Raw genomic sequence first — 16,199 nt, 5'->3', positions numbered from 1 at the left:
GTGTCATAATGTTCATTAGTTGCTTTTTCAGGAAAAGTTTGGCAGCTTTACAAACTAAGCATGAAAATGTGGTTGAGGAGCTGAAATGTTTGAAATCTCTTTCTAAGGATCAAAAGGATGATGTAAGTTGAAGTACTGAGTAATTCTTATGTTAGTTTCACAGAACCCAATGGTCTTTTGTAGCACATGCCTGAGGGAAACAAAAATTGAAATGGAATTAGGGCGCACTAACCATAATGGAAGTAAGCATACATGTTGGATCAGAAACAAGATGAGAATTCCAAAACTTGTCAGTTAGAGGAAAGATGCAGTCATGGAAGAGTGTAATCTAAAGATTACCAGTTTCCACAGAGTAATTTTGGGAGAGTTGGAGTAATTAGTAGGGTGTGGCTGCTTTAGAAGTATAAGATTTCTCAAAAGTTTAACAGGACTGCAGCAAAAGGATACCTATAAAACTAGTATAGTTACCTTTAGGGGGAGGTTAAATGAAAGTGAGAGCATTGATCAAAATAACTAATTCAGATTTAGGCCTGTGGAGGAGGGAAGCAAAAGCAGTGGCCCTCAGAATATGGGAAAAGTACTTCAGACAGACAAGTTAGTTAAACTTCAATAGTTTCCATGTTGAATAGAATTTGCAGCAAATAGACTATACATCCAGGAAAAATATAAAAATAATCTTGCCAAATAGCTGGGCTATAGTTTGTTACGTTTATTTACAGTCATCCCATATAATGTAAATTCAATTGTTTAAGTACATAATTGGTTCCAGTGGGTAGGATGGTACGGCAACAGGGGTTCAGAGTTTTACTTAGGAATACATAGGAAAAATCTTTTGCAATTGTATGCTTGCCAGTGCAGCAAGGTGGTCTCTGAGAGCACTGTGACCAATGGTTCTTTTTGTTTTGTTGTTTTAATTATTGTTTTTGCCTATGATGTTTTGTGTTCATCTGTTGTCATTAATATTACTTGAGTTACTTTGAAAATACTGTATATTTCCTCAAATTCACCCCCAAAAATTTGGGGTGATCTTATAATAACTTTCAAAAAATCGGTAGGCTAGCCTTGGCACAATAACCACCGACATACATGAAAAGATTCACATTATGAAATAAATTGATGATAAAGGTAATAAAACTATTTTTACCTTTATATGTATATATTGGCATATCTTCATAATAATTAGCCTATTCAAGGAATAATTCCATATCAATGAAGTAAATTTTTATCTCTATGAGGCGGCGGACAAAATGTAAACATTGAGTTATGGTTGCGCTCACAACTACAGTTATCTTTCAGTAACAGGTCAGAAATATTAATGGTAGTGTGATTACGGTAGTAATAAAGTTCAGGATAATATAATATTCATTTTTCTATACAAATTTATTATCATTTTGGTGGCAAATAACTCTTTGGAACAATTCATCCTGTAGGGGGCTAGTGCCATCAGTGCACTCATGCAGTGCACTGTTGGCATTACTTAAGGTTCTTTGCTGTGTGCCTTCAGACCCTAGCTGCAACTCCTTTTGTTCTTTTACTGTATCTCCTTTCATGTTCTCTTTTATCCATCTTAATTTCCACCCTCTCCTAACAATTGATTCAGAGTGCAACTGCAAGGTTTTCCTCCTGTTATACCTTTCATACTTTTTACTGTCAATTTCTGTTTAAGTGGTGAATGACCTTATAGGTCCCAGTGCTTGGCCTTTGACATAAATTCTATATCAAGTCCAATTTAGAACAATTCAGCCATACTAACAATAATTACTTACGATAATTATTGTACATTCTCGTATTGTTGTTAGGGGTTGTTTGTGATTCGAGATGAGACATAAACAAAGCAATGTTAACCTTTTAGGCAAAGTATGTCGGAAAAATATGCCATAGAGTTGGCTTTAGTATTTCTTTTATTTTTAATTTTTAAGGATACAGTAAGAAAAACAGCTTTTGTAATAACATCATCTATATATAACCAATATTTCATAAGATACCTGTGTTGCAAGAGTCATCTTATACTACAGTTTTGAGATAAATTCATGAAAATTTGCCATTATTTTTTACTCATAATATCTAAAGTTCCCATGTATATCATTCAATGTAGAATTCTCTGGCCTTTCTGTCAGTATAAATATCACATGTACACATGACTATGTCTGTGCATATTATCATGTATGTTTAAAAAAAACACAAATTGTTGATTGTCGATCTTTGCGTTCGGACCTCTGTCGACCTGACCCAGGTACTACATGTCTATCCTCGCCTGTCATTGTATACTACATGCTCGGGCAATAAAGCATCAGTACCCAGTTATCTGTCTCACTTGTCCTCACAACTGGCGACCTCCTGGATTAGATGGTAAACACAGTGGTTTTGGCCCTGCCATTAACGGACTCACTACAGCCACTTACCTTCAGAGAACCTCTAACGGAATCACACAGCGATACAAAGTCTAGGTCATTGAAAGCTCCTTTCCTCGGTTGACACCGATGTCACTAACAGACTCCTTACTGCGCACCTTTCTAAGTGTGTTCTGATGTCTTCGAACAGCTTGGCTCCCACTATTTATGACACACATCGACCGCATTCAGAAGTTGTTAACGGAACCACACAACGTCTAGTCTTGACCCTGACGAACCTGACACCATTAATGAACTAAATACAGCGCTTTTGCGTTTTGATGTGTGAGACATCCACAATGACAGTCTGTGGTACACAGTTCCTCCGACAACACTGATCCTCCACGTCCACAAGAGTGCCAATCAGCCATACAGTCAAACTGCCACTGCTCAACAGAATACTGCATCATGGTTACCACGGGGGGACGTCTACTTCAGGGTAGCAGGAATCACGGATGAGGGAGCCAAGGCCAACGTCATCATGATGACGTTTCTGGAGGTCTTCAGCCTGTACTACCCTGTAGTTGGGCACACAGATTGGTCAGATAACCTATAGGGACCTGAAAAACAAACTCATCGGGGCATACTCCCTTCCCGTTCCAGTGAGGGCCACCCGAGTCCTCAACCTCATCAACCAACCCCGTGAAGATACAGCACCCAAGTACGCCTGGGACGAGGTGATGGGCCTCCTGTTGTTGCCAGAAATCGATACAGGACAGGTGAACTACTACTGCTGATTCACACTGAACATTGCCTGCATCATGTCTTTCTTAACAGAAGTCCTGAAGGGGAAGCTGAAGTGGTGAAGCCCCCCAACAAAGGACCTTCGAGCTAACAAAGGCATCCCTCACTGAGGCCATCACATTGGTATACCAAGATCCTGGCGCACCCCTGAGACACCTAAGATGCCAGCAACGTTGCCTGTGGAGCCGTTTTACAACAGATTGTGAACAATTCCTCTCGACCACTCCTCATGTTCTTCAGCCAAAAGCTCAAGCCGCTGGAGACCCGCCACAGTATGTTTGACTGGAATTGCTGGCCATCTACCAAGCCATGCAGCACTTCAGGTACTTCCTAAGAGGCACTCCTTATATCATCATGATGGACCATCAGCCACTGGTCGACACATTCACGAAGGCGGAAGACGCATGGTCAACAAGACAGCAACACCTGGCAGCCATCATTGAGTTTGGATGCATCATCAACTACATCCTGGGCAAGAGAAACCCTGTGGTTGACGCCCTGTCAAAAATTTAAATCAACTCCATCCCCCTATTGATCGATTACAAAGGTCTGGCATGGGAACAGGCCGCCAATCCTGAAGTGCCATCCTACCGCACGGCCTGCCCTCCCCCTTTGATACCAGCCTCATGAAGAAGACAGGTATTCGATGTGATTCACGGACTGTCTCATCCATCAGGACAAACGACAACGCGGCTGATGATGGAAAAATTCATGTGGCAAGGGATCAGGAAGGACATAAGGGAGTGGCCAAGAGGTGTTTGGCTTGCCAGACAAGCAAAATTAGCCGACACGGAATCAGGTGTGGGGGGATTTCCCACAACCCAGGCGACGGTTCGGACACATCCACATCAACGTTGTGGGCCCTTTGCCTCAATCGGGGGATGCCAGACACCTGACTATCATCGACTGAACCATTAGGTGGCCCAAGGCGACTCCTATGATAGAAGCCACTACTAGCGCTTGTGCAGAGGCCCTTCTCTCAAGCTGGATCAGTCGCTTCGGCGTACTGGACGACATCACCACGGACCCGAGGTTCTGCCTTCCTCTCCGACCTGTGGGCCTCCTTGGCTCGCCTGATGGGAACGATGCTCCACAGCAACACCACATACAACCCAGCAGCCAACAGCATAGTGGAGAGTACCCACCACTCATTAAAGGTCGTCCTGATAGCGCGCTGCACAGATAAGAACTGGAAGTCGCAGCTACCCTGGGTCCTGCTGGGTCTAAGCATTGGACCGAGAGCAAATAGCAAGGCATCACACACAGAGAAAGTCTACAGCGAGGCATTAGTCGTACTGGGCTAATTCTTCCCCACAGGTGTGGCCAAATCAGATACGTCGATACCAAGACTGCAGGAAATTGCAGGAAAGTTCATGCCCTGCCTGAAAACCTTCTCCGACCAGATCAAACATTTGGGCCTGGACACCTGCAAACACGTCTCCATGAGGAACGACACACACACACACACACACACCCCGACGGGCCTACCAGGCCCCCTGCCGAGTCATCCGCCAAACAGACAAAGACTGGCTCTTGATCGACAGATTAAAACCCGCCTTGGTGATGGACAACGACGACACGAGGGAAGAAACTGGCAGGCACAAACCCTGGCACGCCCAAACGCAGTCTTGGGCGCCCATGGACGACAGTCAAACCCCCCAGGCGCCGCACCAGGGGAGGCATCCCATCAGCCAAAACTCCAAAAGACTCAGAAGTCAATAATGTCCCACAGCAATTGATCTCAAGGACATGGGGTCAACTCCTGCCTCTGCGACTAGAAGCTCCTCATTTCATGTAATTCAACCTTCCAGTCATTATTCATAATAATTGTCCTGGGGGGGGGAGTACTTGTAAAGACAATGTCTTTTCAATGTTTTTTTTTTTTCATTTCAACGACTTGCTATGTTCCAATATATATAATTCAATGTAGAATTCTCTGGCCTTTCCGTAAACATAAATATGTGTACACAGACTATGTCTGTGCATATTATCATTTATATGTCTGTAAAGAAACATAAATTGTCGATCTCTACGTCTGGGCCTCTGTCGACCCGACCCAGGTACTGCACATCCATCCGCACCTTTCATTGTATAACCCCGCACTCGGGCAACAAATCATCATTGCCCAGTTATCTGTCTCACTTGTCCTCACAAATCAAGTTACAGTTGTTTATAATAGTCTTTTTAAAAGCCCACTGCAGTAACACCCTGATTATTCATGGTAATATGTCAGAGAGGGTTAGGAACACATCCCAAATGTGGACAAATAAAATAGGGTAGTGATGGCTATGCAACCTTTGGGCTAGCTAATGGAAATACTCAGTAGCTTAAACAATTTGATAGAATCCAAAAAAATAACTATGTTTAGTGTTGTCTTTTTATATGTAGTGTATTGATCACAAAAATCCACTCTCACTCTACATTGCACTCCCCCTTGTCACCTTAGTCAAACTCTCAGCTTACCCCTACTACGAAATCCCAGGAGAGGAAGAAGACAAAAAACTTGAGAGAAAGAAGATATTTACCATACTGTCATTCATCTCTCAGAGAATCAGTAGACCATTTATGTAGTCACTCTCCAGTAACCAGCAGTATAGGTGGAGACATACCTTATGTTCTTGCCACGCAGATAGGAGCCTTGCCCATTCCTCTCCTCCTAGAACTTTCTTGATTTCTCACAGCAACTCAAGGCTGTACCCAACCACTGTTCCAGGTGCAGACACTCCTAGAGCCCTCCCATTGTTTTTTATGACCTCTGGACCATGAACAGAGTGACTCGCAACTTTTGCCTGAGTGCTTGACAATGAGATATCATTGCTTTCAATAGTCACGGTCAAATTATAGATTGAGGCTGGCCAAATGTCTAGAGAAAGATCCTCCTTTTGTATGAAACTGTTGTCTCTACCAGGGAATGCTAGACTGAGATGCACCATCCCTGAGGTCCTACCCATCTTTTACATTTCCTCTGTTGGTGGTAATGAGCAGGAGTAAGATTGGGAGCATAAATCTGTGGTTTCCCCCACCCAATTCAAGGCTCTATGCTTCGGTCCAGCAACAGTCCCCAATGTGTATATCAGGGTCTTCATCTAGATCTTGACTGAGAGTCATTTATTACTTGGATGACTGGTGCATCCTCTGCCAAAGTCTGAGGAATCATGTGGTTTTATCTCTGGATCAGTGATAAATTAATTGAGTGGTGTGAAGCAAGAGCACTGAGTGGTTCATTTAACAATCTTGGGAGTAAATTAAACAATCTCTTCATAGCCAAAAGATTCATTGAATACAAACCCTAGGTCTTTACATATGTGATTAACTTTCAGCGAGCTGGAAATCCGGCTGTTAAACTTTTTGCAAGATGCTTATGGCAACACTTACTGAATGTGGGCGGGAGGGTGGGGGTGGAGAATCGCCCACTTAATGTGAGTTTGCTAAAATCTATGCTGTTAACTTTTGGCCACAGACTCAATGAGATGTGTTCCTTCTCCATCCTGCCATTTGGGTATCTTTTTGTTTATACCATGAGTATATTGATTGCACAATGTCTTATTTTAGACTACAAATTTCTTGGAATGTTTTAATGATTTTGTCTTACAGATGTTGTGTAGATAGAGATGATCGATACAAGAGGGGTATTTCATGTTCCCAGCCGAGGGTTTCGTATTTAGTCGTACAAAAATTCATCTTGCTTGAAAGCTAGTTTTATCCCTCTATCTCAACACAGAAGTTCATGTTGCAAGATCTTTGAGACTTTATAGTGCGTTGGTCCCGACTTGCTCTCCAGGACCAGTGGGAGTTCTCGTCTATGGTTCCTGTCTTTTTGGTGAGGCGGTTGGGGACGTCCCATCCCCTCTCTGTTTGTTGTTCTTAGTCTCCTGAGCACCAGAAATTTTTTGCAGTGGAGAAACATCAGAGGAGGGAGAAGGTGCCATGTCGGAAGGTGTTTCTTCTCCATCAATGGCCACTTCTCTGTCTCCTTCTGGTTCCTTCAATGCATTCTTCCTCAATTTGCCTCTTCTTTGAAGATTTTTCCTCTTCTTATTCTTCCATAGCTCACCCATGTTGTGAACAACTTTGGAAGTTGGAGGAGGGATCAGGAGATTTTTCCTTGTTCTGTTTCAGGTTCGATGTCTGAAGCACATACTTCTCCCAACTTTGGAGTGTGGGTGTCATTTACGGGGGAGCTGGGGTGGGGACTTGCCTCTCTCAAGACAATATGGCCCTTCCCAAGACTTGGTTTGCCCCCTAGCCTTTGAAATAATAATTAGTATAGTTGAGTGAAATTGATACATCAGCTGCATTTAATTTGTGCAGTCTTCTCTGTTTTACAAATTATTGCTTTTTCTTTTCTGCAGCATTGGGCAAGTAACGTTCTGATGTTATTCATCTTCAGGAGGGAAATAGTCGAAATTCGGCATGGCGGGCCCGAGGCCAGACAAGGAGGTGCCGTTAATTAACCTAAAAAACGGTTGAAAACGGATCCTGACTGGTTAAAATTACGTGTAACCTTTCCTCAGTACTTAACTTAGCTGCGGCGATAGCTTGGAACTCCATGATGGTAGGTAAATCCAGAAAAGAAAAGCACAAACACAGAGCTCAAAAATTCATGTGCGTGCGGAATGTCGCTAACGAAAAGGATGGCCACGAGAGGCGCTTTTTTCGGCGTGGGTGGGTGAGTAGTAGTAGTTGCTGGCGCGGCCTATGTACCAGCTTTCTCGGGGAGGGGGATTTTGATGGAGGAGAATTCTAAATGACAAGAGGTCCGTGGTAGTGGTCTCACTCGCCCCAGTACCATACCAACACCCTCTTTTTATTTAGGGTGAGCGAGTCAGGATACTCTGACATTCCCCTCTTTTATTTTTCTCTGGTAATGTTAGTATCATTTACCTAGAAATATGAACTGAAGGGATATATTTCACGAAGCGACACGGACTGAGCCCAGAAATAGATTTTTCCTTCGTCAAAATCCCTAATTTAACCCTTAAAGAGATGAGGGCTTTTTTTCAAAAAAAAAAAAAAAACATATACTGCATCCAAGACCAGGGAAACTTTGTGATCAGCCAATATAAGGAAAATCAAATCAGTGAAAGAGGAATATATGCAAATGCACATGGTACGAGAAAAGAAATTCAAAAAAATTCCCTTTACCTTCTCATGAGAAGTTGAAAAAGACTATTTTGGTTCTTTTTTTACAAGACAACTGTAAAATTTAACAAGTTTTGAATATTTTCATAGCCTAACCTTTCAAATACAGACAGTCCCTGGTTATCAGCAGACTTTGTTATCAGCAATCCAGGTTTCATGGCACTTGTATAGTGCGAAAGCACCATAATGTGCCGATTTGCGTCATTGGCACCGATAATAGAGTTGTGGCACCAATACATAACTTAACAGAGGCCTTATTTACTGGTTGTCCGTGCCATAAGTTCCATAAATCACTGATTTTCGGTTATCAGCATTGTTGCTTATTATCAAGCCATCAGAACGGAACCGCATGCCAGTAACCGAGAACTGCTTGTATGCTACAGTCATACAATCTACCCACCTATATTTACATTCCTCTTTCAGTATGATCTAGCTTAAGATCATAAAAACGACCCATAAACTGCATCCTAACATTGAGAGCTGTCAAATCTAAACACGCAAGATGCTTCCCCTCTTTAACTCCCTTTTGTTTACATATTTTCCAGTTTCCTCGCTGGCCGAGTGGTTTTCGAGCTGGGCTGCCAATCCGGTGGTCCCAGTTCGATTCTCGACTCGGTCAACGCGGAATCAGAGAAATTTATTTCTGGTGATAGAAGTTCATTTCTCGATATAGTGTGGTTCGGATCCCACAATAAGCTGTAGGTCCCGTTTTGCTAGGTAACCAAATTGGTTCCTAGCGACGTAAAAATATCTAATCCTTCGGGCCAGCCCTAGGAGAGCTGTTAATCAGCTCAGTGGTCTGGTAAACTAAGATATACTTAACTTTACATATTTTCCCCCTCAACCAGCTGCCATCGTGTGGTCTATGACGTCACTTCCTACGATGTCACTATAAAATCAGTTTCACTTCAAATCACTTTTGAAACATAAAGTTAACACATTCCACTCCTGTCTCAGCGAGATGAGAGTAGCTGTTACTCCAGGTACCCACTGATATTTGGGAAGTCGGCTACTTTTACTGCTGCAAAAGTTAAAAAAAAAAAATTCATATTGTCTGCATTATAGTTTGAAAAGAATCTTGATAATTTTATCAATGAAAAGATAAATAATTTTCTGTCTTTATGTTCAGTTTTCATTAGCATCATATCAATACTAGTACTATTCATGAAGGAATGCACTAAAAACATGTTAGAATGGACTTTCCCTAGCAATTTGTGTTCATAAAACTCTTAATATGTTTTTCCTCTTCAAATATGTTCTCCTTTCAACACCTAATATTTATCTGTGATCACATTTTTCATGAATGGAGTGATATCGTTCTCATATTATTGAATTTGAAGCCATTTTTTGTAAAATAAAATCAATCACCTTGGTCTCAATTGGCTGCCTTCATTTACTTGAGAAATGGTGAATGCCATGTCCCGACAACTAAAGGAGAATGGTGCCTTTTATGAAATTCCTTACTAATTATATCTTATTTTTCTGAAATAAGTCCTTACTGGGGAGCTCATTGATATAATTTTTTTATATCTAAAGCAAAAACATAGAAAAGAACAAAAATATTGACATAACCACAAAACAAAATATTAGTTGTTGTAACTACTGTATATGGCATCGTATATTCCAGGTGTTGTTTACGTGCAAATCTTCCTAGCCTTTCCCATACTGCCCCCACCCCTGTGTGTGTGTGTGTACGAACCCACACATACTATATTTATTTTTCCCGTGTGCCTTCTCTTCTCTAATGCTTACTTTTACGGGTGTCAGTTTTTAGAAATGACCAACCTACTGACCAAGTTTGATATGAATGTGTGAAAATATGTGCTGGTAATCCAATATAGTTCAATGATTTTGTAAAGATTTTATGAGTACAAAATTGTTTTAATATAAGCAATTGTTTAAAATAGCAGATGAGTGAATAATATATTGATCCTATTTCGGGATGGTATTTTAGTGATGGCCAAGCACTCAGTTGACAAGGAATACCATACATAATTTTCTAAATTCAGATTTATCAACGCTGTCTGATAATTTTTTCTGAAATTATTATGTACACACAAACATGTGAAACTCTCTGGATTGGCCAAAACACCCTTAGCTATTGTGCTGTATTCATAGTGCTATTGCACTAAATGTACATTCTACTACCCTGTTTAATTTTTTTAGATTTTAATTTTGGTACAGTGCAGTACATATAGCTAAATAACTTGATAGTTTAATTGTACTATTGTACTGTTTATCCTAAAACAATGACTGAAAAACAAAAGTTATGTTGTAAGGCTCCGTACAATAAAACTTGAATGACTGTGTCATACTGCGTTCATTTTTCTCATTCATGAACATCATCAATGCAGTTACTGTAAAAAAATAATGTTAACTCTTAGCTAATTGGACATCATAGTGTGCTTGCTTGAAGTTAGCGTTTCCCATGTGATTAGTGATACTGATAAGAAATTACAACTCCTAAATGCCAAAAAATTGTGCCATTCATAGCATTTCATCACAGACTAATATTTTATGCCTAACTTTACAATTGTAATATAAATGCTAGCATATTTTAAAATAACTTCAATGCCTTTCAGCACATTGAAGTACATGGTCGCACTAAGAAAGATGCAGTCAAAGGTGAAGAGTACATGTTTAGGGGAAGTGCAGATTATCAAGAGATTACTCTACATTTTAAAGAATTATTTGTATTGTTGAAATTTTAATTTTATTATTATCAATGATGTACCAGTATTGTTATTTGCTAACTGTGATTTTTCTTTTTAGCTGAAAGCAAAGAATAAGAAAATACAACAAGAAGAAAAGAAAATAGAAAAGCTTGAAAAATCTATGACAGATGCAAAAGTGAATATTGATAGATTACAAGAAAAAAATAAAGAGTTGGAAGAGGAGTGCCTGAGTTTAACAAAGAAGATAGATTATTTTGAAGAAATTCAAGGTAAAAATCATGACACTTTCAATGCAGAAATTAAAGCTTTAGAGGAAGAATTACAAAAAGAAAAATGCAGTAGAGAGAATCTTGAAGAGGAATTGAAGAGCAAGAAACTGGAATTTGTATCGTTTCATAATAATACTAATGAAAAGATGCAAAAAATTAATGAAGATATGCAGAAATTGTTAAGATGCCATCAGGTGAGTTCAAAAATTTTTAATTGGTTTTTATTGTATAAGATTGACTATAGATCTACAGTAAAATTAAAAATTACAATTTCAGGATGGAATAAGTTGGTGCAAGCATAAAGGCAATGGACCAAGCTCAAGGAGCATATTAGTAAATGAAGAAATTAAACTGTAATGCTGTCAACACAAAATTTATTATCACACTGTGATGGCTAGCTTCACCACCACACTTTACACAACCTCAGCTTATCAAAAAGTATTCACAAAACCCAATACTAAATCCACAATAGGTGGAATATGTAGTACCAAACTTTAATACTGTGTGCAAAATCAATTCAATGGGACAATGAAAATACTAAGAAAAATCCTTAATTGTAATACATAGATATAAGGCAGACAGAAATTATCCATGAACCTCGTTAATATATAGAATCAGTGAAAACACACACACTTTGTTATCAATAAACAAAACGTTTACACAATTACAGACTGAGCTCAAAACATTTATACCAAATCAGGAGGGGGGAGGGGTCCAGAAAGGAGGAGGCAGGCAAAAAGAAGAATAACCCAACACATTAAATTCCACAACTCCAAGACTTCTCAGTATTAAATTGATTACTCTCCACATCTGGAGAGAACTTCAGGGTGGCAGAGAGTTTAAAAAAAATAGTGACTCAAGACATCAGAAGTGGGATATTGGCTGTGATCACAATCAATAAACTAAGGTTCTGCTGTGGATCCAACTGAATATTGGGACCTTTAACTCCTTTACTCCTCCTCCTTATAAATTTTCCCCTTTCCCTTCTTATTTCGTTGACGACCCTGGCATGGTTTTGGACTATTGAATTGACTGCTCTTTTAACCTGATGGAGGGTGGAGTTGGATGGCATGCCACTCCACCCGTAAAACTAGAGTACCTGACGTGTTTGAGCGAGGGGAAATTTTTATGTCAAGCCATGCCCACAGTGCTGGGTCCGATCTCATGGGACTGACGACCCTTAAGGCACTGTGGGTATGGCGTATATCCAGGTGAGTGTCCCAGGGCAGTTACCACAATGTAACAGTAATGCTCCTCCCACAATTGGGCCTCCTTGGTGAGAGGGATCTCATCCTGGATGAATTATTTAATCATTATATATGGAAACAAAAACAAAAACCCCTAAGACTTCTGGCATGGCAATGGACTATTCTAAGGAAAACCCAGGTAATGAAGAACAGGCTGGTATTAAAACCCTAATACCATACAAGCCGCAAAGAAAAAGCAAATTTAGAATTGACCCAACCTTGACTCACTTCGACTCCCTTTTTGGGAGTGGAAGCTGGTCAAGGTTCTTGACCTTGGAAACTGATAGAAAAATATCTGCATTACGATTGGAAAATTATTTGTTAAGTAGGCACCCAACCTCAGAAATGTCATTTAGACAAATAAAAGACCAGGTGTGTTTAATAGAAACCACTACAAAAAACCAATCTGAAAACTATTTAACTATAAAGAACATTGATAATATAAAGGTAAAGATAAGAAAACATGACAGTATGAACAGCGTACGGTACTGTAGTACATCCTAAAAGTGAGGAACCAATTAATTGAAAAAAAAATATTTTGCTGGATTCCCTTAAAAAAAAGGTACAACAACGTGCAAGAATTGCGAAAATAATATAGTTTAACCAGTAGACAAAATAAGGAAAATACATTGAGAATAGCAAAAATAAAATTTGAAGGCCAAGAACTACCTTTCAAAATTAAAATCATAGGCAAAAACAGAGAACTGAGGCCTTATGTTCCAAAGCCACTACATGCCAACAAAAACTGTAGTAAACATGGACATATAGGGAAAAATTGCAGAAATAAATCTATATGTGCGTATTGTGGATCCGACGAACACACCACACAGTGGAAGTGTGGTGAACCAAAATGTGTGAACTGTGGCCAAAATCACCATGCTAGGTCTAAGGAGTGTATGTATTATATATACAACACAGAATTAAAATTACTTCAGGAGAGATCAGGAATGCCAATTAGAGAAGCCAAACTAGAGTTGAGAGTTAGAGGGATGCATGATCCCGCTAGGAAGCAAATGTTCTCTACTGCATTGAGCTCAAGGAATGAAACGAAAATGGAAAGCAAGTAACAAACCCCCCAGTAGATAAAATCAGAAGAAAAATAACTTTACAGAAACTAATATAGCAAGAAGAAACTTGTGCAGATATATGTTCAAATTCATTTGAGATATTAAGGGAAATGGAAACACAAGAAAATGATACATGTTTCACTGAAACATCACGAGATAGTTATGAGCTGGTAGCTAAAGATAAAAAAAGGCCTTTAGAGAGAACTCCACCCAAAACCAAAAAGCCAACAATTATTAGAGAGGTATCTGTTAAAGCAAAGACCAAGGATAAAAAAAAGTGCACAGACCAGAAAATGATAAGAACATACCTTTGTCTCCTAAAGTAATAATTAAAGAAATGGATGGAAATACCCAGAACAATAAAGAAATTATAGAGGAGAACACCATAGACAAAAATGATTATGTGAAGGGAGAAGAGATTACCCCATCACCGGTAATTGGTGCACTAAGAGTAAATGAAAAAGGAGGACACATAAAAACACATGTGGATGTAATGAATGTTTCATAGAATTATGCAACAAAGACAGAAACATAACAAAAGACAGTTTAACAAACACTATACAAAATTTTATAAAATATAGAAGTAAATAAACCACTAGTCTAGAGACTCACAAAAAAGGCTGTATGTGCATTGGACATCTAATGTCCTATAAGGAAAAACAAATAAATGTCGTAAATAAAATTTGAGAAAAAATGCAAATAGATAAACCCCAACAAGAAAGTAATGCTTGAACACTCTTAACATATTTTCAATAATTATATAATACAATGGAACATAAATGGTCTCCAGACCAGATTACATTTGGGAGAATTACAACGATTGCTGAAAGAATACGAACCAATGATATTATGTTTACAACATGTCAATAAAACAATATCAACAATCGGTAAATATACCTTAATATCTACATCCAGAGAAGAAGAAGGAAATTTAGGTACTGCTATCTATGTATATAACAAAGTACAGGCGGCCCACGGTTAACGACGCAATCACTCAACAGCGAATCGGTTTTACGGCGGTCGTCAAAAATATTCATTAAAAAAATAAGGCATTTTAAAGGTATCTTTACGGCACAATTTTCAGTTAACAGCGCCGCTAGCGCCGTTGTCTAACGAGTTCATAGATTTGTAGAAATGCCGTTCAGACCATAAAGGTTATGCAAATTATATTAACAAATTTTATGGAGAGTTATTACATAGGTATTAGGGTAAAATATATGCCTCTGACGCTGTTCTATGCCGAAAATATCGAGTTACATAAGTGCAAATTTAGCTATGGATGCGTCTATTTATAAATGTTCATGCTTTTGTTTAAAATGTGTATGAAAATGTATTACGTGAAAGGAATTTTTATTTCTGTACAGAAATATGATACTAAGGCAGCTTTTGAAACTGCCCTTCACGTTATCAAATACAATGTTTTTTCATGTTCTTTCTTGTGAGCCGCCGCCTGCCGGTCTTCCGAAAATATCGATTTAAAAAAAGTGCAAATTAGCGATCAATGTGTCGATTTTATAAATGTTTATGCTTTTATGTTTAAAATGTGTATGAAAATGTATTACGAATAGGGTATTTTTATTTCTGTGCAGAAATATGATAAAAAGGCAGCTTTTGAAACTGCCCTTCAAGTTATCGACTATGATGTTTTTTCAAGTTCGTTCATGTATGCCGCTGTCTGCCGCTCTTCCGAAAATATAGTTAAAAAGAGTGCAAATTTAGCGATCGATGTTTCTAATTTTTAAATGTTTATGCTTTTATGTTTAAAATGCGTATGAAAATATATAACGTAAAGGTATTTTCATTTTTGTACATAAATAAGATACAAATTAAGGCAGCCTTTGTAACTACGCTCCATGTAGTCAGGGGATGTTTTTTCATGTTCGTTCTTGTCCGCCAGTTCCGAAAAATGCATTGTGTTATTTTATTAATTATGCATCTCTTCCATAAATCCTTTAAAAAGTTATACATTATTTCACTGTACCCAAGAATATTGTATGTATTCTCATATTATTGTATTTTAAAATACTACAGCAACTTTAAGCCCGTATTCCGCTGAGCGGCCAATGTTGTGGTTTGAAATCGGCTGATGAATAAGAGTGTTTCACCATAACGCAATTCTGAGCGAATGCTCTTGCTTCTAGTTAGCTGCCATAAACGAATATCTAGATACTTGACTTATATGAGAAAAAGTTATTTTTCCTTATACAATGTGTTTTTAGGTGGAAATATTTGTTGAATATGTCTCGTTGTGAATGTGAACTAATTTTTTTTTCGTTAACATATTATGTTGGCGGCATGTTTATTGCGTAAAAAATTACGTGATTCCGTTTGCAATAATCCTTTATATCATTGTAATAAGAACTTTACGTTATTTATCTTATATCGGCGTGAAACCAACAGTAAAATGTGTTCTTTCAAGCACAGTTTTGATTAAAATTATTTTATCCCAATTTTATCTGCGGTTGTGTTTGATGGCATACGTTGACTGCAGTTTTATCCTTGTTGCCGATGTACGATAATAGTCATTAGCAGCTTGAACAGTTTTCTCAGCTTCAGTTATAACTAGGTTTAAATTTAACAGTATATTTCCCGATTGATCTTGAATCTATATTGATCTCTGATCTATAGCGAATAAAGTTATTACATTAAGATACCTCAGTTCTAT

At 38.7% G+C, this 16,199-nt stretch overlaps 1 protein-coding gene across 2 annotated transcripts in view; it reads left to right on the top strand.

Moving 5' to 3' along the window:
* The window catches only part of LOC135220847 (centriolin-like), a 601,514-nt gene that overhangs the window by 554,620 nt on the left and 30,695 nt on the right, over positions 1 to 16,199 (top strand). For both annotated transcript variants that reach the window (XM_064258407.1, XM_064258408.1), the window contains exons 14-15: positions 32 to 122; positions 11,049 to 11,414. In XM_064258407.1, the coding sequence (XP_064114477.1) occupies positions 32 to 122; positions 11,049 to 11,414 (457 nt within the window). The remainder of the gene's footprint in view (positions 1 to 31; positions 123 to 11,048; positions 11,415 to 16,199) is intronic.

This window comes from Macrobrachium nipponense, chromosome 2 (assembly GCF_015104395.2).
Source record: "Macrobrachium nipponense isolate FS-2020 chromosome 2, ASM1510439v2, whole genome shotgun sequence".
Taxonomy (NCBI): Eukaryota; Metazoa; Arthropoda; class Malacostraca; order Decapoda; family Palaemonidae; genus Macrobrachium; species Macrobrachium nipponense.
This window is presented reverse-complemented; position numbering and strand designations above follow the sequence as displayed.